Here is a 26,993-nt window from a genome sequence, read left to right as displayed (position 1 = left end):
TGGGATGCATGGGATCCTTAATTATGCTGGCTGCTTTTCTGAGGCAGCAGGAAGTGTAGACAAAGTTAATGGATGGGAGGCTGGTTTGTGTGATGGACTGGGCTACGGTCACAGCCCTTTGTAGTTTTGCCACTTGATTAAAAGTCCCACTATCAGTGTTGAAAATGGAAAGTCATCTCTCTTTGGTGGTGGTAGGACCCAGCATAGCAATCAAACATGATGGGGTGGCTCATTGCCATAAGCTGCCAGTCCCAACAGAAAGACCAACAGCTTAGAAGATGCAGCAGTGCCACTACTCATGCTGGCCATTGCTAAGGAAGCAGCTTCACAGAGGTAACGGCAAGTTCTGTTGAATATTTTTTGGTTTTCCCTCTTCCTTGGCATGAGTTCTATGCTGCAACATTATATATTGTAACTGGGTGATGGACAGCAGTGCATATTATTTCCATTGAGGGTTTCCATGATGAAGCATTCTCTCTTGTTCAGGCAATAGGCGACATCCTTATCAGTCCACAGTTCAAAGTGGTCTGAGCAATTGTGGTCACGATAAGATTGCTCCTAAACATTTTCATGAAGAATTTGACCTGAAGATCTTAGACATGGGCTGGAGATGACATTCTCACCAAATACCCACAGTTAGCTGATGAAGAGTAATTGGCCCTGGACAAAGGTCCATCTGAGAATTGGTAAATCTCTGTGGGGGACAATGGGTGAAGGGGTTCATGAAGCACCACTGCTGCTGGGAGGCCCCTCCATAGGCCTATCAAAAAGGAGACCATGCAGAATCCACCAGGAGGCTGCCAGGTTTATCCAGAGACTTCCCCACGTGGGGATGTACCCACCGGATGTTGGCAAAATACCTGTGCATGTGCACAATTAAACATAATTGGCCATTTAATTGGCACAACTGGGGGCAGCTGAGCTGCTGACTTTCCCATCGCTGGCAATATGGCAAAGTGATGGAAACACATCTGGCTCCCCTCCTGATACCATCCCCCACCATTTTAGCAGCCATCTTCTCTCCCAGTCCATTACCAATGGGGCTGTGAGCAGGTGATTGAGTGGGTGAAAGTGATTGAGTGAATGGATGAGAGTGCCTAGGTGAGCGAGTGAGTGGCTAAGTGATTGCATGAGTGAGTGAATGAGTAGCGATTGAGTGAGTGCATGAGTGAGTGAGTGAGTAAATGCTCAGTTATGGCCCTCATCCTGCCAATGCCACTGCTGATATTCACCCTCTGATCGGTTGGCAGCTCATGGGCTGTGTGGTTGTTGGATGATTGCTTATCTCCAGAGTCCTTGATCCTGAGGAAATCTTGCCTTCTACCCTGGGGCACTTCATACCCTTCCCCAACAGTGGCAATGTGGGACTTCCAGCAGTTCTTCATCCTGTGGGTGAGACCCTGCTGTAAATATGAAATCCTGCCTCATGTGAAAATTCAAATCTTCAAAAATTCAAAAATAGTGACATTGATTGAGATTGGCACTGAAAGGACAGAGTGCAGTAACAGGAGTAAGAAATAGCATTCAACCGGCTGGCCTCACTGATAGGTTTTCACGCCATATCATGTGCTCTGGACATAATAATTATTCATCCATGGGGATCATGCCATATTAGTGACTGGGCAGGCAAATCTGATTTGTTCAAGCTACTGTGACCTCAGAACTCCTCATCTCCGAGTGCTGTACGTGAAGGATGTCCTGCATAGAATTGAACTCTCTCAGCTTAGTAAAGATTCACATGTGTGGAAGCATGCAGCACCCAAATATAGTGATACCTCATTGGAGTGTGTGCTGGACAGGCTGGGCCCACCATGATGTCCCTTGCTCTGACCGTAGGGGCTCCCGCAAGATTACCAATCCAGCTCCAGCAGCGATCACAGCAGTGTTCAATGCTAATGCCTTGCAAAAGAGGGAAGCCACCCAGTGCAGGAAGAGGATGAATGATGTTGTATAATCCCTACAGTGCAGAAGGAGGCTATTCAGCCCAACGAGTCTGCACCAACTCTCTGACAGAGTTTCTTACCCAGGCCGTCTCCCCCACTCTATTCATGTAACCCCATGTATTTACCTGCTAATCCATGTAACCTATAAATCCTTTATAGGGCATACAAAGGCACACACTCAGTTTACAGTTTAAACTGTGTGTCTTTATATGCCTGTTTGTGATCAGAACTCCCCACTCACCTGATGAAAGGGAAAAGTCCCGAAAGCTAGTGGCATTTGCTACCAAATAAACCTGTTGGACTTTAACCTGGGGTTGTGAGACTTCCTACTGCGTTTACCCCAGTCTGACGCTGGCATCTCCACATCATGTAAACAACTCCACAGAACTTGCCCATAGTAAAGCCAGGAGGATGGCAGCGAAGACGCCTGTTCCCCACTTCACAAAGCGAGCCCTTACTTGCCTACTTAATGCCATAGAGGAGAGAAGGGGGACAATCTACCCTTAGACTGGTAGAAATGCCTCTAGCAAAATCACAAACCCTGCCTACGACATGGTAGCAGTACTGCTCAGTGCCAGTACCCTCCACAAGTGGACAGATGTGCAATGCCAAAAGAAGATGAACAGCCTATTCCGTTCTGCCAGAGTAAATGCTCCCTGTTTCCTCTCTACACTCCACCTTGCCGCCACTTCTTGGAGCAGGAGCGGGCCTGTACTGAGAGAGAGATGGGTCTATGAAAGAAAAGTGAGGAGCCAATGCAGTTTCATCCAGATGACCAAACTCAAGTGAGTTCTGTGTATCCCAGGTCATTACTCTGGCCATGTACTAATACCATGTTCCTTTCCTTGCATCATCTCATCAACCTGGCATATCCACCAGCAGGGTCCCAACCTCAACACCACCCTAGGGGAAGTCTTAGAGGACAACAGGAATGAAGATTCACAGCTATCACCCTATCATCCACTATCGCAGAGACATACACACTTGCATTTATATAGCACCTTTCACAATCACTTGATGTCTCAAAGTGCTTTACAGTGAATGAAGTACGTTTGATTTCTGGGTACTAATGACATCACGGTAGATGGAGATGAAACGGGAAAGTGGCTACTGGTGAGATACCCCTCCCCTACATTACTCACACTCAATGATTGGTCACTTGTGTGGTGCAAAATGGTGTCCGATACCTGTGAATCATATTATAGCATGAATCTGTAACCCCAGGATAAGAGGATGAAAGAAACCTCACTTACTTTGGCCAGAATCCAAATCCCACCGATTATGCTAATAAAACTAACTTAAATCAGCTTGTTTCCTTTAACTGCTCACATGTACTGATAGATAGTAAGTTACTGCAAAGCAATTCCAATATTTTGTCATTGTTTTTATTTACAAAGAGAACAAGGGCTTGAGTATTTATTTTACAGAAAGTGATGAGGTAGAGTGGAATGGCTCCGAAAACATTGGGAGCACGTTACCTTTCTCTGAATTGGTATCTTCCAAATGCTTGGCATGGTTCCAGAAATGATCAGCAAGGCAGGGCAGGGCAGGGCTTGATATTTTGCAAGAGTTGAGATTGGTTCTGAATGTTGGAGCAGGACATGTCTGATTACTGAGGGCTTGGCTCCTGTTCACGTCTGAATCACATTGGGAGACTTCGGATTGTTATTTGCTTGCAGGGAATTCTGAGATGTGTCAGAATTAGTCAGACAGGAAGACAATATAAGATCATTGAGTGAACTTTCCAGAGCGTACCTTTTTTCTTCTGCAATAAACCCTCTGTACAGATTGAAGCTCGTAGCTAAAGATGAATGCATGTTTCTCACTGGCACTGGCTGGCTTTATTTTTGTTTCATCCTGTGTGTCCGGCACCTACGTTTGGAATGGTAGCAGATATGTAGGTAGGTCTCTATGCTTACTTTTCAATGGTTGAAGCACTACAGCTAAAGTATTCAAGATCTTGCTGAGTTATGAATGATTAGCTTACAGTAGAACGTGATTGTAATATATTTTGCACTGAACTGGTTTTATAATATATTCAACCTGTGCACTAACTCATTACAAGTTCGGACTGATTGGCAGATCATAAATTGTACAGGCTTTTTTTACTGCTGGGCTATATTAAAGGAGGACCGTGCTGCAGTGCTGGGAGCTACCTGGATTCTGATTTTATTTCCTGGGGAGCTGGAAGAGTTTTAATACAAAGGGAAGTCTGTGATGAAATTAATTTGTTAAAATAAAACAGAAGCAGGCATGTTGTTTTTCCAATTATTAATAAAATTGAGTGGAGTTGAAACACAAGTCTCAATCTGATCAATGGGAGTAGGGTGACCATATGGTTAAAATAACAGTCACTTACTCCTAAGGGTGACCCCTAAGCGCTTCCACCTGGTGCCATTTGAAGCCCACACCTTTTGGGGCACCCACTCATCATAGGCAGATTTTGGTCACCTCATTGTATATAAATTAGGGCCCTATAACGCCATTAGGAACCCAATGTTATCTTAACCTAAAATGGACAATCCTACCCAGTGCTGGACTTGTCAGTAAATGGTAAGTCAGAGACACTGATACTGTATTTAAAGCAACATTCACCTCTAGCTAATTGGACCACAGCATGGTGGCACAATGGTTAGCACTGCTGCCTCACAGCATCAGGGACCCCAGGTTCAATTCCAGCCTTGGGCCACTGTCTGTGTGGAGTCTGCATGTTCTCCCTGAGTTCGTGTGGGTTTCCTTTGGTTTCCTCCCACAATCCACAGATGTGGGTCAGGTGGATTGACCATGCTAAGTAGCCCCTGAGTGTCAGGGGGATTAGCAGGATAAATAAGTGGGATTACAGGGATGGGGTATGGGTGGGATTGTTGTTGGTGCAGGCTCAATGGGCCGAACGGCCTCCTTCTACACTGTGACATTCGATAACATTTATCTATTTGGATTGCCTGATATGTTAGGTTGCTTTTTGCTTGCTTCTGGTGCCATTTCAACCTCATTTATCTCTATCTGCTTACCATGGTGCAAGTTTCATTTGGAGAAGAAGACAGCAGTAGGAGCAATAGCAGCAGCAAAGTAGAGGGCAGCGGGGGTGGTGGGGTGGTCTGCTGGTAGGATACTCTATGCGACATACAGAATGTACAGGTCAACAGTCACTTTCTGCATTAGCTCATGACACCTTTTTACAAACACTGAAACACAGATAGAAACGAAGCCAGGTGATCTCCAGAAATATTACTGAGTCACCAGGAAGATGAGGAGAGGGTTGTGTATCTAGGCAATTCTGGGGGCGCCCCAGCAATCTGCCTCAGAGATGCTGTGCTGCATCTGCATAACCTCAGCACACAGAGAGGCCTGCAGTTGTAGGAGCAGCAACACAAATAAGTGTTGGACAGGGAAGGCAGGAGGAAGTAGGGGAGGGGATGGCCTATTGGTATTATCGCTTGACTATTAATCCAGAAACTCAGCTAATGTCTTGGGGACCCAGCAGATGGTGGAATTTGAATTGAATAAAAAAATCTGGAATTAAGACTCTACCGATGACCATGAAACCATCGTTGATTGTCAGGAAAAGCCCATTTGGTTCACTAAAGTCCTTTGGAGATGGTAATCTGCCATCCTTACCTGGTTTGGCCTCCATGTGACTCCAGAGCCACAGCTATGTGATTGACTCTCAACTGCCCTCTGAAATGGCCGTGCAAGCCACTCAGTTCAAGGCAACTAATGATGGGCAACAAATACTGGCCCAGCCAGCGACGCCCATGTCCTACGAATTAATAAAAAGAAGCAAAAGTATGAATGCCACCTCACTGCCTTGCAGCAAGAGATACGAATGATCAGCTCATTGTTCAATGATTTGGTGACCTACTCATTTCTCTGTCCTGATAGCTTAGATGGAATTCCTCTGATTACTTCCTTCACTTCTCTCTACATCTTGGAAAACAAACATTCAGGCCTTTCGGACAACTCATATGCCAATGCCATACTGACAATAATGTAGAAGTGTTTAAGTTAATCGCAAATAATAATTGGCTTTTATTTATTTCTCAGGTAAATGATGAAAATCTATAGTTCCTTTCTTTATAGAAGCTCCAGAACTCTATTCCTCCAATGAGTTGTCTCCTCTTAGCTTCAATAAACCCAGTGTGAAACTGCTGTTCCTCGTATTTGAACCTTGAACTGTTCTTGGCTGGTGATGTATAGTTGCTCTAGCCTGAGTGCCCAGTGGCACACTGGTGTTTCTTGGCTGATGCTGAGGTAATTTGGCCCAGCTGACTTATCCGCACCCTAGCAAGTATTAATTCAGGTGGTAGCAATCATACAGATGTTTTGACATCCTCAGACATCCCATCAGGCCACCACTGCTCTTGTGTGGCTACAGGAGGGTAGATAACAAAAGAAAGTGACTTCTTGAAAGCCTCTAACATTATGGTTCTTCAAGCTATCCAAAATGGCCTTAAAGATGAGAAATCAGAAAAGTCTAGCCCTTTCATTCTCCAAATTTTGGAGGTTGCAAAAAGATTCTACTTCCTTAGGATCTGCCTACTTGATAAAATGGGGAATCAACTATGAAAAGCATCTTTCCAGTTGAGGTGATGCAGCTGATGAACATGTTGGTCTCTGAAGCACTGATGCATTATAGAGCTTTGGCTGCTAAGCTGCCGGCACAGAGCTTAGGAACATTGCACTGCTTTCACAAGATTGAAGGTCCACACCAGATCAACGCTTATTCATATGGTTCAAAAAAGGAATAAAATAGAAGAAGAATGGATAATTACAAATAATTTGATCTGGGTACTTGTCAAGATGACTTAGATTATCTTCAAGAGTATTATGACTAGTTAAAGATGCACAAAGTTGATAGAAACTCTGATTGCAGCTTCAAAGGGAAGCTGGACTGTGATGCTTGATGTCAGACATTCAGATGGAATAGGTTTAGATCAAAACAAGTGTCTCAAAACCACTTTTTTTTTTAATGTTTGACCTGTGACTATCAGATGTGTGTTGTTCAAATTATAGAATGCTGCAGAATGGTCGGCTTCTTATCTCGGTTATCAGTCGTACAATGTGCCTTGGTTACATTGTTGGTACTGTGGGGAGGGCCACAGATACGATCAGTGATGTAATCTTACTAGGCATGAACCTTGTCAATCTGGCTTTAGTCCAAGCTGCAGAACAAACTCCTACTTGACTTTTTGTTAAAATGGGCATATTGCTGGTTCTAGTTGGCAAACTTTTGTGGGACTGCTGTAATTGGTCTTAGTGCCCTGAGTTAATAAATCAAGATTCCTGTCTCTGTTCCTTATCTGCCATGGTATGAGATGTAGACAGGAACAAACATAAACTTGATGCCATGACCTCTCATAAATAATCTCCTGATGCTCATTTTCTGGGTCAGTGAGGCAAGGTACCAAATGTAAACCATACATTTACAGAAAGAGAAGGGAGACAGAGAAAATGATTCTGAGAACTAATTATTAGAATATAACATTCCAATTTCATTCCATTCTTCCTTACTGATTAATTGATCACTGCCTAATCATTAATCTTTACCCCCTTGCTGGAAGTAATCGTATGCTGGGTGTACCTACACCTCAGGGACTGCAGTGGTTCAAGAAGGCAGCTCAGCATCACCTTCTGAAGGGCAACCAGGGATGGGCAATAAATGTTGGCCTAGCCAGTGATGCCCAGATCTGTAAATGAATAAACAAAAGTCCATGATCAGTAGCTTAGTAATACTCCATGTCAAAGCTGTGATGCCCATTTGTCCATATCCCAGCTGAAAGTCCATGAATGCAGAAGGGGGCAACAGTGAAAGTGGCAATAACATTTTATTGTTCCCTTTCTCCAATTCACATGACATTGTGTGGTTTAAATTTTGGTAGTGAATAATTAAGAAAATTCTAATGAGAATGAACAACAGTTTCAGTGAGATGTGAATCTGGGACTTGGCTTCAACTCTGTTTAGCAGTTCTACATTGCTCCTAACTACTTCAGTCAATATTTCTACTGGATTTTTTCTATGAAATTTAGAAAATTACTGAGGTTTGAATTGAAAGCAATTTGAACAACAGAATTTTCAATAACATAGGCTGCAGAATTTCTTAGACATCAAAGTTTTAAGAGGTGATATATAAGTTAACTTGTACAGGACCTTACTGTGAAACAGTACTTCAAGAAGGTGGTTAACAAAAAATAGGGATGGACAATAAACACGAGCCTTGTCAGGGATACCCATATTCTGTAAATGAGTAAAAGAAAAGAGAATTCTTGTCTTCTAGGTAAACCAAGGATAGTATCAGGATTTTCATAGGGTTCCGAGATTTGTAGTTGTTCATAACAATTGTCTTTTTACGTGAAATTCACGGTGGACTTGAATTTGCTGTTGTTATTTTCAATTGGCCTAAATTGGATCGTATTTAAGTAGAAAAATTTCTTGCTGAAAAATAAACTTGACAGAAAGATAACAATAAATCAGCAGTTTGTCCACACTGGGAAAGTTTGGTGCATCACAAAATTTTATTTTCAAATAAACAATCAAGGGAGTCTAACAGGCCAAGAGGCAATATGTTCATATATGGCTGACAGACGTATGAGAAATTGTAAGATCAGGAGGAGAAAGTTCAATGTATAATGGAACCCACAATATTAGAAAGAGCAGATACATGACAGAAAATAGTGTATAATCAAAAATCCGCAAATGAGCTTCTGCTTTCAACAAAAGGAGAAGTTTTTATTCACTCCATCTGAAATAAAATGGCCAGAAGGACAGTTAAAATCAAGTATCTGTTTTTCTCACCTGATGCCAACGTGTGGGGCACGATTCACCCAAATCGGCACTAAGAGCCCATGCCAATGGGAAAATTGGAGTGTTTCTTATAGATGTTGACAGCGCCTGTCAGGTGGGATTCGCTCAGATGATAGATGCAAATTTATGCATTGTGGAATCATGCCAGCCAGCCCTGCAATACCACAGCAGTGGGTGAGGAGAGCATCTAACAGGTGGATCTTCCACTTTCAGCACTTTTGTGTCGGTCTATTTGATCTCTTCAAGACGTCCATTTTCATTCTTCAGTGGTGGGTCAGTGATATTGGGTGCCTGCTCAATATGACATCCGGATATGACAACAGGATGTGTGCAATCAAGCCTGCTCTGCTGTGGGAGATGGCATGAAATCCCTGAATAATTAATTATGCCAGGGAAGGAAGATATAGCCTGGTTTCTCATTAGTCTCCACCCTCTACCCCACTCCTGACACAGAACTTAGTCCCACATGGAAGGCTTCTACCTTTATGTCAATGGTTAAGGTCCCTGCCTGACACAGATGAACACCTTATTAACATATACGTAATCAGAAACCAATGATCGTTTTAGGACACTGAGGTAATGTTAATAGCCGACAGGCTGGAGTGACCACTGTAACTCCCTATCCCTTTTCTCACTTGTAGGACTGCTCATTCCCACCTTCCACTTTAGCTGAATATTGTTGGCTGGCCCAGGGCTCTCTGATCTTTATCTGTTTCCATCCCCCCCAATCCCCACACATCCATTTTGAGTGGACAACTGACTTGTGGGGTGGTGAAACTGGCCAATTTGCCCGTGGAGAATTCAGGTCTGCGAGTTATGCTGCTAAACCCTCCATGCCAACCTCTGCTTGAACACTGAAGTTAATTTTGTAAATAAATTCTTTCATTGCCAACAATTATTGGTCTCCTAGTACAAAGATGTGTCTCCTGCAAAGATGATGACTTGCACAAAAATTCCCACCAAGTAATTAAGGTTAATGGGAGTGCAACTAGTCAAGCCCCATTGTATTGCACTCTGAACAATTGCAAATTCAGGCATAAGAATAATGATGCCTTAGTTTCTGAATCAACGCCACACCCAATGACTGTTGCATACAGGGTAATTTCTTTGTGGGGAAAAGTGGCCCTCTATAGTGTTAGCTGTTTAAGCTGATCTCAATAACTTACGGTTAGATATAAAACAGTTTTTCCCACATCCACAATCTGCACTATAAGTTCTTTTAGAATTTTCTTGTAAGTGAATGCTCATTTAAGAAAGGCTCTTGAATTGGTTGATCCGAGTAATTCTTCTCCCCATTTTGGACCAAGAAGGTCCCAAGTTCAATTGCTGATCAGTGCTGAATGATATGACTTTAACCGTTCATAAGTGGCGACTCAGTAATTAGACAGGGAGTGATGGTATAGTATATACTTGCTTTCTTTGACAAACACTATTGCCCATTTTGATGTGCTAAATATAAATGCGGTTTTCAATAGGTATAGGTTATTATTTAGCAATTCACATAGCAGTAAGCTCATTTATACCACAATTCTTTTTGTGGTACACTCTCCCAGTTCTTATTTTCTCTTTCCTTTTCTGTGTGATGATAGTGTTAATGGCATAGACGTTATGTATCTGGGCTGCAGTTCCAGACATGTTTCAGGAAACCTATTTGCTGATTTGGAACTGTGTAAGCAACATTTCACTTCACTTACTCCAACATTGGTCACAAACCACTATTCCACCCAGTCTAGAAGTTGATAGCTGAATCAGTGTTGAAGCACCTGGATTGTGTTTTGTGAATAATATGTCCAGTGCACCAAAATGCTTAGAGGAAACAGACTTGAATTAAACATTCAGTGCTACATTCAAGACAGTTTAGAATCTTATATTTATCTTATAACCATTACATTATTCAAATATCTTCATAGTTTCTTCCTTTCAATTTCCTGTACTGAAATTACTAACTTGCACTGAGGTAAGACTCCATGGATGCTGTATAAAATATATACTACTGAGGATTGGAATATAAGAATAAGAAAACCTTGCTACCATTGTGTAGGGCTTTGGTGGGATCACACCTGGAGTACTGTGTGCAGTTTTGGTTTCCACATTTAGGGAAGGGTATATTTGCACTGAGAGATACAGCAAAGGTTCATTAAATTGGTCCCTGAGATAAGAGAGTTGTCTCACAACTGGACTGAATATATTAAGCTGATATTCACTGGGGTTAAAATGAATGAGAGGTTATCTAATTAAAACATACAAGATTCTGAACGGGCAAATGCTGAGGGAGTGTTTCCCTTGGCTAGGAAGTCTAGAACATAGAAACACAGTATCAGGATACGGGGATGATCATTTAGGACTGAGATATGGAGAAATGTCTTCATTCAGAGAGTTGTGCTTCTTTGGAAATTGGCACTCCCGAAGGTTGTGGAATGTTCCATCACTGAATATATTCAAGTCTGAGATAGATTTTTAATGTCTCAGAGAATCAAGCAATATGGAGAGTAGGCAGTAATGTGGAGTTAAGACATACAAGATCAACCATGACCATATTGTATGGAGTAGCAGGCAAAAGGGGTCACATAGTCTACACCTGTTCTGATTTCTTACTTTTTTCGTTAAGAAAAACGAGACAAGAACAGAAAATGGCTTCATCATGTGTTCCTTTGCTGATTGGTGGATAAATAAATCACATGTTATTGTACTGAACCATTCAGGACAGGTCTCAGTGTTTGGCATCTTTTTTTAAACTGATTTTGCTACAACGTATAGTGAAAGCTTTAATGTCTGTTTTTGTGAGCACATATTTTTATAATTTATCTTGTTATGTCATTTTCAAAGAGGAATAAAACTTAGGACAAATATTTTAAAACAACTTTTTTCACACACAGCATAGAATCATAGAGTACCTATAGTGCAGACAGAGGCCATTCTGGCCATCGAGGTTGCATGGGCTCTCTGATAGAACATCTTATCCAGGCAAAATCCCCCTCCCTGCCCTATCCTTGTAACCCCACATATTTATTCCACTAACCTCCCTATCTTTGGACACTAAAGGACAATTTGGCATGGCCAATCCACGTAACCTGCACACCTTTGGACTTGGGAGGAAACCGGAGCATCCAGAAGAAACCTACACAGACACAGGGAGAATGTGCAAACTTCACACAATCACCCAAGGCTGGAATCAAACCCAGGATGCTGATGCTGTGAGGCAGCAGTGCTAACCACTGTGCCACCGTGCATGGTGCAATCTCCTCTAGAAATATTTGTGACCAGATGAAAATAACACATTTTTTTGGATGACTGTTCTGATCTTAAATAGAAACATTAGTTTGTAACACCAGTGATCCCCTGTGATGTACTATGAAATATACGCACAGCATTTTGCAATCTTTAAGCTTATCTTCAAGCATAAACATATTTACAATGACGCCTATTTTTGGCCTATCAGCACAATCAGAGTCAAACATATACAGACAGACAATGTGCTTACTCTGTGGTTTATAGTGACTATGTCTGGGATGAGCAGTTAATGAGCCATGCCTGTGATGATTGGGTGCTTTGCATTGTCCCCCTGAGTAGCCTTTGAAACTGGCTAGGGGAATGATCCGACAATCACGGCTGAGGCCCTCACATGCAGGAACAAGCCTTGACGCCTCCTGAATAAAGAGAAGAGGGGGCCTTTGTGTGAGATCACAAAGCCTAGCTGTAACTTGCCTTTCTGAGTACTGAGTGCGAGTGTTGACTCTGATTTCAGCTTTTCATTCATTTGTAAGGACCAGGTGTCAGGCTTTCAGACAATCCCTTCCTGCACAGCTCGATGATAGCAACTGTAAAAATACAATAAAATTACATTACTAATATATTCCTGTTTCTGTGACCAATACTGAAATCTTGTTAGCTTACTTACTCAATCTATCTGTATCTTTTAAGACAGGATTTACACAACAATGGATTGGCAAATGACTCGTGAAGCGATCTGACATGCAGCAGTTACTCTGACAGCAATTGTGCCCCTGGGACAGATAGTTAGGAGTTCAGGCCTCATTGACATTAATTTGAGATTGTAAACTATTTTGGATGCCAGAAAACATTTTGATGAAGATTAGATGATAAAACGTGCGCCTATCCAGGTGGATCTCAAAACCCTCACGATTTTAATTGTTAAGAGGATGTTTGCTGTTTTCTCCTTGCACCAATTTCCTATAGATATAGGATTTTACTGTCTTTATCTATTGGGCATCTGTCATCTCCAAAAAAAGCAATAATTCCTTAACAGTTCTGCCTGTTGTTGAGCATTGTTACCCTGCAAAATAGATTTTGGAGATATTACAAATTTGCAGACGCTGGATGGAATGCTCTCAAAAAAATTCTAAGTGTTGAGTTTGAGTGAAAACTGGAGTAATTCATGTTGTTATTTTCAATGGGAGTTCAGAGAAGAATCTCCCACAGTCTGTGCACTGCAGAGGTCACCAGCATGAATATCATTGAAAACTATAATATCATTAAAAACTATTCCCAATGAGAGGGCGGCAACATAGCACTGAGTGAGGAAATGCACATGCGCCAATCTGTCAGTGGCCCCACAGTGATGGCCTCCCGATTGCTGGCCAGCTCAATCACTGGCAAGCCCCACGATCCCTGTAATACTGGCCCTCCACCCCCACAACCCCCACCCTTCCCCCCTCTAGGGCATGATCGCTGACCTCCTGATCATTCCTAGGCCAGTGTAGACATCCCATTCCCCCCTGGCCTGCCGCAATCTCCAGCACCCTCCACTGATTTTTTCACCCCCTTGCAGGCTGACTGTCCTCCTGCCTGATCTCTCCCCCACCCCCAGCTCACCCCAGTTGTTGACCTCCCTGCTTCCCCCACCGGTCCTGATCGCAGAGTGGCAGCAGGATCCCCACCCCCACCAATCCCACTCCCATATTCCCCATCTCCTTGGCACTGCCCCATGCCCAATGAGCAGTGCCAAGGTGCTCCCGGCATTAGCTCTTTTCTCCTTGGGCAGTGCGGGAGGCACAGGCTGGCACTGCCAGTGTGTGTCAATGATTAAGGGGCACACCCTGCCACCCAACCCTCTTGGGGGCCTCGATTGCCACCCCTTCATTCCAGCAGACTCGGGCCGTTAGCTCCCCGAAAATGGGGAGCAATTGTGAAATATTCTGGAGGGGTGGGAGATACTAGTGGGATACTTCAGTCCCAGGCCTGTTAATCATATTTAAATTGTATTACAATGAGCATGTCAATGGCTTTTGCGCTTCCCTACTGATTTCTGGCGCGGAGCAGATGTCGCTGGAAATTTGGAGCTGGGAGATGTAAGCGGGGTGCGAATGCTTGTGGAAAGCCCGTGAATGGGCTGACGTGAGAATCACCTGGCCCAATGCACTACAAATTTAGCATAGCAGGGTGGGAGAATCTCAGCCACTGTACCAGTTGCTGATCAGATAGAAAACCAGCCACCTTTGTTGAAAAGTTACTGACTTCTGATCCATGATGTGGGAAACCTTCGTCAGTACTAGAATCTGCACAGAGAGCAGTCAAGAGAATCAGCACAGCACACACTCTCTTTTTATGGCACTAACTGTCATCAAGTAAGTTTAAATGTTCTATGGGATTGTTAGTGAATGGTTGATGGATGAATTTTGGTGAGTGGATGGGTAGGGTGACGGTTGGTAGGCGGGTGGGAGGGATGAAGTGGATAAGTGGGTAGAATGGCAGACAGGTAGGGTGGCAAGTAGGTGAGGTAGTAGGGTGACTGGTAAGGTGGAAGATGGGTATGGGGAAGGTGGGTGTGTGGCCTGCAGGTGAGATGATAGGATGGCAGGTGCTTAGGGTGCAGGATGGCAGCTGGATAAAGTGGTAAGGTACAAGGTAGGGAGGTTGACAGGTATGCAAGGTGGCAGGTGGGTGTGATGGTAGGAGTAAAATAATTAATTAGACAATTACAGAATGGGACTAGGAAGCTAAAATTCTTCAATATTCAATCACTCAGTGCCTTGCCTTGGAGTAAGATTTTTATTGAACTAGTTATTGAACCTTCCTTTCCTTCTTTAAGGCCATTCCATTCTCAAAACTCATCTAGAAGCACAGAATCATAGAATCCCTACACCCTACAGTGCAGAAAGAGGCCATTGGGCTCATCGAGCCTGACCGACAACAATACCATCCAGGTCCTATCCCCGTAACCCCATGTATTGACCCTGCTGCTCCCCTTGATACTAAGGGGCAATTGAGCATGGCCAATCCACCTAACCTGCATATCTTTGGAGTGTGGGAGAAAACTGGAGCACCTGGAGGAAATCCACACAGATAGGGAAAATCTCACAGTCAGTCACCTGAGGCTGGATTTGAACCTGGGTCCCTGGTGCTGCGAGGCATCAGTGCTAACCACTGTGCCACTGCACCACCTTTCGCCTCTGTAAAGATGCTCTTTCACTGGTTTAGGGAAAACACAATTTGTTTATTTACAGGTTATAACTATACTGAGGCTTGCAGCCTTGTGACTGTATTCAGCTCCCAAGATGACTCTGAATACAGAAGCCCATGCTTCAGGGTGACCCCTCTACCCTGCTCCTTACTCTACAGATTGATCTTTAAAGGGACAATCACCACAATCTCCGTGATCAAACTTTTGATTACCCAACATAATATCAACCTTATCTCAATTTCTACTTTTGTGAAATGTTTTATTAAAAGGACAACGTATTCAGTTGAAATGACCCATGTTACTAACTATTACGAAGGGAGATACTTGCATGCCTAATGGTGTTTCCCAGATCTCCCTTGGTCTGGTCAAAGACAACAGGAAACTGGGATTCATTCTGTGAACACCATCTTGGCGATGGGCAGTATGTTCAGACAATGATGATTTTTCAGAGGAAACCTTACAGAGTTATGTAAGGTTCTTTTCAATACAACATTGCAGTAGGGCAAGATTACACTACTTCATAGTTCTAAAGTGCAAAGCCAGTAAGAACAGTTGTCAGAAAATATTCCCTTAAAGAAATGAAAGGTTAAGAAAGACTTACATTTATAAAAGGTCATTCATGGTTGTACAGAAGCACTTTTCAGCCAAAGAGCAAATGAAGTATTTTGGAATTAATTTTAGTCACGTATTTTAAATCTCAGGAACATTTGCACAGAAGTGATTATTATTTGTTTTGACAGGAAGAGAACCTGAGGCCTGATTGTATAACAGGAAGATGGTAAGGCATCAGTGTTCAAAAAGGACTCAGGAGCCTTTATCATGTCATTTTGTGATGAAATTGAAGAAAGTAACCAGGAATGGTCATGACTTTAGGCGGCGCAATAGTGTGGGGTGCAGGTAGGGTAATTGCTGCCATGTAGCTGGAATTATTGGTTATTTGCAGAACAAAATGAATGTAGAGGAATTCAAAAATCAGGATTAATTTTGGTCAGGACTCGGGTTAAACCTGAGGCCAATCCAAAAAAATTGTGACTATTGAGAAGTGACATACGACAGACATGGGAAATAAATAAGTAAATTTATTATACTGGGGACTGCTTAAATGCATCTAAAGGTGATAGTTGATAAAATATTGCAGAAAGAAAAGTATTAGTAATATCATTCTTTAGTTAGTATCCTGCTAATCCCAGGTGAGACATTAGTTACATAAGGCAAGCAATTTATTCATCATTTAGGCACTGAGAATCTATGGATATGAAAAATAAAGAGCATTGCTAATGAGAGTTCTAAGAATGATGAGTGTTATTGTGGCTGGATGTGTGTGTACTTAATGAGCTGCTTTATCATGAATTTGTACAGTGCGCTATAGGGTACTTGTCTCATGCCTCATTGAGGTGATCAATAAACATTGCATGGTTGAACTTCAATAAAAGCTTGGATCACAAACTACAAATCGCATTACTTCCAAGTCTGTTGAGATGCCAAAGTCAGGTTCCTGCTAAAGACATGAGGACATTTCGCCAATGTGTTTCAAAGTATGACTTAACAATACTGTATTACACTAATAATAATGAAGAATAAGGCACATGAGTAATGTTATAATGTTAGAGCTCAAATAAGACTCAAAACAAAACCACTGTCACTTTCAGATAACCAAGCACAGCTGTGATTAACACTTCATTAACACATTTACAACCCTGCAACCCTTAACTTGCAAACAGTGCAACCAGCAATGGGGAAAAAGATTGTAAATTATTTTCTTATGACCTTTTCTTATTAATAGGACAAGTGATTTATCCTTCAGAAACTAATGTATTCGCTATCTGCTTATCCTATGATACTGTGCCAAAAAATCGTCACACCACCACACAAGCAAAGTTTGTGATGTTGCATCATTCAAATCACTTACACGGTTATGAGAAATTGTTAACTGTTCATTAGTTGGATTAAATGTTTCAATGTAATTGTCAAAATATTGGACAGCTACTACTTACTTCATTCTAGTTTAAATTATAAATTGAAGTGTAACTCCATGTTTTCTCTGTGAACTAAATATTAGCAAATTCAGGATGGAAGGGAAAGGCTCTGTGTTGTAGTGCACCTCGATTTAAATACAGTGAGGATACAGGCAGGGGAAGAGTTTAGCCACATAGTACCATGCACTGCAACTCATGCAGCTGTTTTATAATATGTTTAAATGGAAGCTGCCAAATCATTGGTAATTATTGGCAAATTCCTGACACAAAATGCAATTTGAATTACAGCCATCTTTTGCAGATGTTATGGCCACAGTCACTTAGCACGTAATAGGACTGTTGTCACGTATGCTTCTGTGAAGTAGTTGAAACTGTTGTACAACATTTATTGCTGTGGGGTCATCATGTACTGGGCTGAAGCTTTTAAACTGCAGTAGCAAGGTCTGATTTTCATCAGATATTTGGCAAACATGCTTGTTAAGACATACTGGCTCCCTATCAGTTTATTGCATTTGGCCAGACTAGAAGGTATCAGGTTTCATCGCTGACAGTCTCTGTTCAGCTGGCAAAGCACGGGTGTTAGGTGTAGTTTAGTAGGTCCCAGTGCCCTTGAGCTAGGGAGGGGGAAATCAACTTGCACTTCTCTTGCTGATCACTACATGTAGTGATCCATGTTGGTAAGGATCTAAATCTAAAGAAGACATGAAAGTTAGATGGGCTGCCATGTGAATGTGGAATATGTTACTATTTTATATGGCCTACTCCTGCTCCTATTTCTTATTTCTTAAAACAGCCCACCATTCAAACTAAAGGGAAAGACCTTAAGATTAAGGAAGACTTAGGTCATGGAATCAAATACACTCTGTGCTTTGATAATAAAACATACAGTGGTTCTGAAGAACAATAAATACTCCGAACCAATAGGTCACATGGTAATGGCAAAATGGGGATTTGGCTATCTTTCAGGGCACTTGGCTGGCATTTGTGCCTGAGTTCTCACACGAAGGATTGGTACTTGGGTGAGATGCCCAAGGGTGAGCACTGCCAGTAGCACTGTATCCGTGCATGAGGCAATGCCTTCAGGACAAGCAAGGAGAAAGTGGGAAGTGACAAATAAAAGGGACATGATAAATACTCTTTTCTAGAAAGACAAGCACTATAAATCCACTCTGTGGACCGCATAGTTACAGTCACGACAAATACCAACTTCTCCTTGAATGTTCATCAGTTGCTGCTGTATGCAACGTATTGTAAACCATTGATGCATTTATGAAACAACAAGTATGATGGCAAGTACTGCTCTTTGCTGAATGATGTGGAAATGGTGTGAAAGATGTCACGCAGCTTGGAAAAAAGGAAGCAGCTGATTCTCTTGCATGTCTGTAAAGACGTGGATGCGATTCCACGGCACTGTGAAGGGAGATAGTGCTAGGTTTCTGATCTGAAAGAGAAACAGTGCCATCTTGTGTACTTTCTTGTACACTGGACTCTGCAACCTACCAGAGTATTGCTGATGTAAACTATATTTTTAATAACTTGCACTAAGAACCCTTAACCTAAAAGGTTGGGTCTGCTCATCTCATTAGATTTCATCATGGAAGTCAGCCATTTCATGAACAAAAATAGCCAAAGCTGCACTAAAGACACTTGTCTACTTGTGGCTGGCTTTAAAGTAGGAAATGTGTGTTTGATAACCATTGAAAATGAGTTGAACTACAGATCATAAGATAAAATGCTAGTATTCAGAACAGGAACTTGATTGATTGGAACCATAGTAGAAACAAATGTAAGAAAGGAATATTTGCATTTACATTTCACCTTATCATCTGATCAGATTGTCTTAAAATGCTGTACAATGAATGACTGTTTGATTGCAGTGACTAGGTAAACTATATAGAACTTGTTTTTTTTAAAAATTGTGTTATTTGCCTGTTTTACTAAAATATTTTTAATAAAGAAACATGTAAGATGTGCTCTAATAAAAGAGAAATGGCAGTTTCTAAAATTAAGTGCTGTTGGATACAGTATTTCTATTTTAAATTATAATAAATCATCTCTTATAAATAGTTGAGAGGTTGTAAGTAAGTTCCATGGTAATGTGCAGTGATATGTGAAAGTCTGGTTGAGATGGTGCCAAGCCATTCCATTTGGGTGAGATAGCTTTCAGAGATGTTAGAAAATAGCCCTTATGGGTTACTGTGGTTACTCTCTTCCCTACTGATATAATGCTTTTCATTACATTACTTTATGAATCTTGTGCTGTGGGTTTCCTTGCAATTTGTTACAATTTCAACTTTCTTAAATGTGATATTTAATTCCACGGGTAGTGTAATATTTTGTACCAAATCATTTGACAGTGAAATGGGGTTACAGGTCAAAGGTGAAGTATTCGATTACAGCCTTTCCTTTGTGCAGCTACATGAGCAGAACAGAATTATTATCCATGATTAGTGTGAACATCAAAGAAAATAACTGATCTTAGCCCATGCAGAAAAAGTTGTTTTATCAGTCAGGTGAACTTTGACCTCTGTTGCTAATGTATTGCTGCATCTGCTGATGAGTACTATCATGATGAGTGAGCACATTATAACTATAATAACTCCAGGAGTCAGCTACAAAGGAACAGTGCTTTATTGCACAAAATAAAATAAAGCAAAATCACAAGTCTTTGGTGAACACTATCAGGCCTCAACCAGGATGATATAATAATGGACCTGCTCAGAGGCCTGCTTTATAGACGGCTTGGTATGTGAGCTCTACCTGGTAAATAATTACCAATCACCAGAGAGCTCATATTCTACAAGTCCTACAATAATTCCCCATGTAAGTCCTGGGGGTTATCACAGGAATAATATGAATAAAAAATACACTGGTTTCAGTTAGTAGTGATGGCTTTGTCATTAGCAGACATTATTAATCATGTTATTTATTGTCTTGCCACAGCATGCAACTGTAATCGCAGGGCTTACCGATGCGAGTGGGACCCTAGGCTATACCAACAGACTGGAAGTGGTATACGTTGTTTGAACTGTGTCGGTAACACTGAAGGTCTACACTGTGAGAAATGTAAGGAAAATCACTACCTTCCCAGGCCAGGCGGACACTGTCAACCTTGCAGATGCAACTCACTAGGTAAGTGCATGGAATTAAAAATCATGCGTTTCTATAATGTTAAGTTGAAAGTTAAGCTTATATTGGATTAGGGTTAAGGTTAATCAGATTAAGAATGACATCTTGATCGATTTTTTATTTTACCTGAAAGAATGTGAGTGAGCTCTTGGGACCATTCTCTACCTTCAGTATTTGTTATCAATCTCCACATATGATTTGGTGAACACTGCTTGTTTGGGAGTATGTGTTAACAAGAAGCATTGAATCTCTAAAGTGCAAAGGGAGGCCATTCAGCCCATTGAGCCTGCACTGATAACAATCCCACCCAGGACCTACCCCATAACTCCACATATGTACTCTGCTAATCTCCCTGACACTAAGGGGCAATTTATCACAGCCAATCAACCTACCCTTTTTTTAAATTTATTTATTAGTGTCACAAGTAGGCTTACATTAACACTGTAATGAAGTTAGTGTGAAAATCCCCAAGTTACCACACTCCAGCGCCTGTTCTGGTACACTGAGGGAGAATTTAGCATGGCCACTCCACCTAACCAGCATATTTTTCAGACTGTGGGAGGAAATCAGAGCACCTGGAGGAAACCCATGCAGACACGGGGAGAATGTGCAGACTCTGCACAGACAGTGACCTAAGCTGGGCATCGAGCCTGGATCTCTGGCACTGTAAGGCAGCAGTGTTAACCACTGTACCAGTGTAACCTACACATCTTAGCAGTGTGGGAGGAAACCGGACCACCCAGAGGAAGCACATGCAGAATGTGCAAACTCCACACAGTCACCCTCGGCCGGGATTGAGCCTGGGTCGCTGGTGCTGTGAGACAGCAGTACTAACCTCTGTGCCACCTCACTGCCCTACCAACCAGTGCTCTCCATTTATTTTGCTGTAACATGAGGCCTTACTGTGATGGCTGTTATTCAGACCCTCTTCGACATGAGTCTGTTTTCATTTCTTTGTACTGTAATCATACATAATTCTAAGATCAGCTGATAGAAAGGGAATCTTGCATTTGTGGTTGATAACGTTCCCTTGATTTAAAACAGAAAAGACAACACAAACATAATTAGGAGAAAAATGTTGTTTGTGTACTGCAACTTCAAAGCAGTACTATGCAGACTTTGTAGATTCCCTGGCGGTAGGTAGCACCTACCAGTGGAGATCATGTAGGTTTCCTCAGTGATGTCAATGAAAAAAGCCATGCAGGTCCCATAGGTGATATCCCACAACAATGCCACCAAGTTCGTAAGTCGTGGAAACATTATGGCACAAAGAAGGCTGCTCATGCAGGCTCTTCATAGAGCAATCCCACCCCCCTGCTCAATCCCCATAGCTTTGTACACTTATGTCCCTCAATTTCCTTTTGAAACCACTAATCGTCTCTGCTTCCACCATCCTCACAAGCAGGGGCTTCAGTTTATTACCATTCACTGTTAAAAATACTTCTTCCTCAAGTCCTCACTTCCCATATTATATCTAAAACCTTAAACCTGTGTCTTCTAGTCCTTGTACAGTCAGCTAATGGTAACAGCTTTGTCTACATTGTTTAAACAGTCATAATTTCATGCATCTCTATCACAAAGTTCATAGAATCCCTGCAGTGCAGAAGGAGGCCATTTGGCCCATTGAGCCGGCACCGAAAACAATCCCACCCAAGCCCTATCCCTGCAACTCCTGTATTTACCCTACTTGTCCCCCTGACACTAAGGGGCAATTTAACACGGCCAATCTACCTAACCCGCACATCTTTGTGGGAGGAAACCGGAGCACCCAGAAGAAGCCCACGCAGACACGGGGAGACTGTATAAACTCCATACAGAAAGTGACCCGAGGCCGGAATCAAACCGAGGTCCCTAGCATTGTGAGACAGCTGTGCTAACTACTGTATCACTGTGCAACTCTAACCAGATCCTCCCCAATCTCTTAAATCCAAGAAGATCAACCCCATCTTCTCCAATCTAACCTCGTAGCTAACATCCCGCATCCCTGGAAACATCTTGCAAACCCTCTCAAAGGGCACTTGCTCTCCGAAACGGATATTGACCTTCCTCCAAAGGTGCCACAGAACCATATCCAAAAGGATAGCTTACCTCTCCAGACAGGTATTCTACCTCTCCAAAAAAATCTGGCAAGATTATACTTTCTCCTACCAGGCTTAGTGTGCATAAATTGTATTTTCCATTCCCTCCCTGTGAAAATCAGACCAGACTGAAGGCAGCTGCATTCTAACATGTGCAACTGCCTTTGTGAACCACAGATATTCTTCAACCCAGTCCGATTCCCCCCTCACTGCTAACGTGGCAGAGGTTGGGTTCAGGAGCAGGACTTCTGAATTCACGCCTCCAGTGCCAGATGGAGAACATTGCCAGCAGTGTGAAAATTCAGATCTAATTGTGGCCTAACCAGAACTTTTTAAGGCTGTATTTATGAAACAAAAGCTCCCGTACGCTTTGCTAATTACTCGCGTAATGTATCTAGTCATCTTCTGACATCTCTGCATATGAGCACCTGTTTCTCTGTACTTAGATCCCTGCACACTCTTTAGAACTGTGTCTCTAGGTCTATATTGCTTCTCATTGCCTCTTCTGACAAAATGCACCAGCTCTCACTTCTCTGTGTGGAGTTCTATCGGCCACTTATCTCCCCATTCTGCTAACCTAGTTACGTCCCGTTGCAGTCAAATGGTTTCATCCTCAGTGATTATAAAAACAGCCCAGAGGGTGATTTTCCCAAAAACAAATGCCCAATGGGCAGGAAAATGGATGATTTTCCTATCTGATCTTTGAGCGAACTTTGTCAGTTGAATTTCCGGCACTCTGTGCTTCACGCTGATAGCAGGGGGGAACGGGGCCTGATCCTGTCTGAGAGGCTGGCATCAGTGCTCTGAGTGGGTCACTGTGCATATGCCAATCTCCCAGCACTGGCTGCCCATCGCTGGCTTCCTGATCGCCAGCCTCCCAATGGCTTCCCTGATCCCTCTGATCCCTGCACCCGACCCTCCCCTGATTGCCAGCCACGGCCTCCCAATGGTTTTCTCAATCTCCCAATGGCCAGGCCAGCCCTGATCACTCCCTTCCCTCACCTGCTGACCGCTGTGCAGACTGCGCAGAAGCGCCCATCCCCCCACTCCACCACCACCACTGCCTGGTGCCTGGTGGGCAGTGCCAGGCTAGCACTGTCAGGGTACCAGGCTAGCATTGCCAGGGTGGCACTGACCACACCCCCCCATCCCCAACCTGCTGGGGGAGAGCCTCTGCCCCCACTAGCGAAGCCATCACACTTTGTCCATACTGCTGGGGGCCAGCTTTACTCTCTGCGAGTGGGAACCTTAGGAATTTTAGTGAGCCCAAACAATTAAGTCCCAGGCTCGCTAAAGAGATGCTAATCACTATTGGCATATTGTAATCAGCCTCATGCCATTTCCTGGCCCACAGCACAGCGGGCCGGGAAGATAGTAAAATTTATTTATTAGTTATAAGTAAGGCTTATTTTCTCTGCAATGAAGTTACTGTGAAATTCCCCTAGTCACCACAGTTCAGGTCAACGCATCTAACCAGCACAATTTTCAGAATGTGGGAGCAAACTAGAGCACCCTGAGGTGATCCATGCAGGCAGAGGGACAATGTGCAAACTCCTCACAGACAGTGACCCAAGCTGGGAATTGACCCCAGGTCTCTAGTGCTGTGAAGCAGCAGTGCTAACCACTGTGCTACTGTGCCCCCTGCATCTTTCAACCTGCAATCTGAAAAACAACCATTTACCATAATGTGTCGATTTCTGTCCCAAGACCAGTTTTTTTTTAATCCACACTGATATTGGCCATTTATTCCATGAGCCTCAATTTTGTTAACTGGCCTTTCACCAGGCCCTTTGTCAAATGCTTTCTTAAAATCCCATATAAGCAATATCTATTGCATTCTCTTCATCAACTTCCTCTGTTATTTCATGAAAATATTCAATAAGATTAGTCAAGCACGATCTGCCTTTAAAAAATCCTTGCTGCCTACAATTAGTTGGTTCAAATCTCTCCAAGTGTTGCTCCATCCCCCAACCCAAATATTGTTGCTAAAACTTTGCCAACCACTGATGTTAAATCTGTAGGTACCAGGAATGTCCATACACCCTTTCTTGAATAAGGGAATCACATATGCCTTTCTCTATACCTGTGGCACTACTCCTATATCAAGGGAAGTTTGGAAAATTATGGCAACACAACTGCAACCTCCACCTCACTTCATTCAGCAGCCTGAAATGCAAGCTATGCAGACCAGGCAATTTATCTAAGTATAGGCAACCTTTTCAGTACATCTGCCTATTAATTTTCATCCCCTGTTGCAACTACCATCTCTGCTTCTGTCGGTGTTCTGTCATCTCTCTTTTAGTAGACACTGATACAAATGCTTATTAAGCCTGTACCTCTAAGCATATATCATGTCTTTATTTCTAATTGGACCCACTCCACCTCTTACTACGTGCTCATTATTTACATGCCAATAGAAGATTTTTGGGTTCCTTCAGAGAATCAGTGTAGTCTATGAAATATGGCTTTATAATAGTGAAATATTAGCATATACTTCCCCCAGCCCAGTTGTTTTATCAGTTTGTGTATTTTTCTAAGCACATAATGATGTATATTGAGGCAATTAGACACTTTAATCTGTATACGTATGAAGCAGCAATTATGGGAGATAGCTATTTAGACGGAAAACAAATAGAAGTTGCAGCATCACTAAGACAGGAACAATATTTATCTTATAACAACGAGGGCTCTGTCTGGATTCTTTGCATTTTACAACAAATTATAATAAATACTACCAGTTTGATCTATCAAATCTGTATATGGAAAAACATGTTTATTTAAGTTTATTTATTTATATATTACAAAATGACTTACATTAATACTACAAGGCAGTTACTGCAAAATTCCCCTAGTCGCGACACTCCAGCACGTCTTTCAGACTGTGGGAGGAAACCAGAGCTCCTGGAGGGAACCCATGCAGATACAGAGCGAATGTGCAAACTCCACACAGACAGTGACCCAAGCCAGGGATCGAACCTGGGTCCCTGCTGCTGTGAGGCAGCAGTGCTAACCACTGTGCCACCATGCCACTCTACTGGTAATGTAAAAATAGCTGACTAATGGGATCAGCTATAATTAGTTATTATAACAGCTATTGGATAAATGCACTTTCATTTGATCTGCTCAGTACTCTTGACTGATTCAGAGCCTTGTGTGATTACACAGGTTGCACAGCCTGAGTACTATCCCTTCAGACCCCTTTAATAAGAATGGAAATGGCAACAACCAGAAATAGAGATAGTGAATCTCCTGTTAGTAGAAGTTTATTATTACCTTGTGACCAATCAACATATGTAGGCAAAACTAATAACAATAATTGGCTAGCTACTGTTATATTATTAATGTTATGTCTGCATAGGTACCCACTAATTTTATGAAAGATAAAATTACTCTGTTTGAATGACATTATAACTTAATGGGGAGGTGAATGGCTTAGCGATATTATCGCTAGACTATCAATCTAGCTAATGTTCTGGAGACCTGGGTTTGAATCCTGCTACAGCCAATGGTGGAATTTAAATTCAATAAAAAATATCTAGAATTAAGAATCTGCTGATGACCATGAAATGATTGTTGGAAAAACCCATCTCGTTCAATATTGCCCTTTTTTACCTGGTCTGGTCTCTCGTGACTCCAGAGCCACAGCAATGTGGTTGACTCTCAACTGTCCTCCAAGGCCAACTAGGGATGGTCAATAAATGCTGGCCAGCCAGCAACACCCGTGCTCCACTAATGAATAAAAAAAATTATATCTCATCTTTAGTGATATAAAACTGGTGACATCAAAGATTCCTTGGAAGTATGATCTTTTATATGATTTAACCAAGACAGCATCGAGAGTACCCAGGAAGCAGGTTGTTGCTCTGCTTACTGTCAAAGTTAAGAGAGAGTTTGAAGAAAAAATGAAGAAGAAAGAACGGCTTTGATTTTTGTCCATTGTTCATGTAGTAAACAGATTGCAATAGAGCGCATGGGATGGTTTTCATGTTAAGCAATAATTAAGGGAGTGCATTATTCAAAATTCTCTTTATCACATTGTTGAACCCTTTGAAAACACTGGAACAATGAGCTGTGTCTTGAACTGTGACATTGATATGCAACGTATTTGCAGCCAGCTTGTTCAGTATTACCCTCTCTATAATATCTACTTGAACCTCAGTTGTACTTATTTTCTAGACCCGAAGGCAGCAACTCTAATAATGCAAAACCCAGTTCTTTAGGATTATACTGAAGATCTGGATTATTGTCTTGAAATTCTGATCAGCAGTAAGTGTTAAGAAAACTGACATGAACTACATTTCATGCCTGCAACAAAACCCTGTTTTCATGTTTCCTCAGGTTCCACAGGAAGTAGTTGTGATGAATTTGGTCGTTGTAGGTGTAAACCAGAAGGTGTGATTGGAGACAAATGTGACAAATGTCAGCCTGGTTTTTACTCATTATCCAGCAATGGTTGCAAGTAAGTGAGCTGATAACTTCTCCTGACTGAAATTCCCCACCCCACAGTGTGACATACAAAAGCTGTACATTTAATGTATAATAGAAACAGAAAATTCTGGGAGGTCGATATTGTTATTGGGAACATGTTAGAGTATTTAGAAATACATAATTTAATCAAGCAGAGTCAGCATAGTTTCATGATGG

The 26,993-nt window shown here is 42.2% G+C and overlaps 1 protein-coding gene across 1 annotated transcript in view; it reads left to right on the top strand.

Moving 5' to 3' along the window:
• The first annotated feature begins 3,555 nt into the window (after window positions 1-3,555).
• Window positions 3,556-26,993, top strand: part of LOC145347823 (laminin subunit gamma-1-like) — a 67,530-nt gene continuing 44,092 nt past the window's right edge. The window contains exons 1-3 of the mRNA XM_080195712.1: window positions 3,556-3,844; window positions 20,086-20,274; window positions 26,688-26,808. Coding sequence (XP_080051838.1) covers window positions 3,751-3,844; window positions 20,086-20,274; window positions 26,688-26,808 — 404 coding nt within the window. The 5' untranslated portion in view covers window positions 3,556-3,750. The remainder of the gene's footprint in view (window positions 3,845-20,085; window positions 20,275-26,687; window positions 26,809-26,993) is intronic.

Source organism: Carcharhinus amblyrhynchos, chromosome 9 (genome assembly GCF_965287045.1).
Source record: "Carcharhinus amblyrhynchos chromosome 9, sCarAmb.v2.hapA, whole genome shotgun sequence".
Classification (NCBI taxonomy): Eukaryota; Metazoa; Chordata; class Chondrichthyes; order Carcharhiniformes; family Carcharhinidae; genus Carcharhinus; species Carcharhinus amblyrhynchos.
This window is presented reverse-complemented; position numbering and strand designations above follow the sequence as displayed.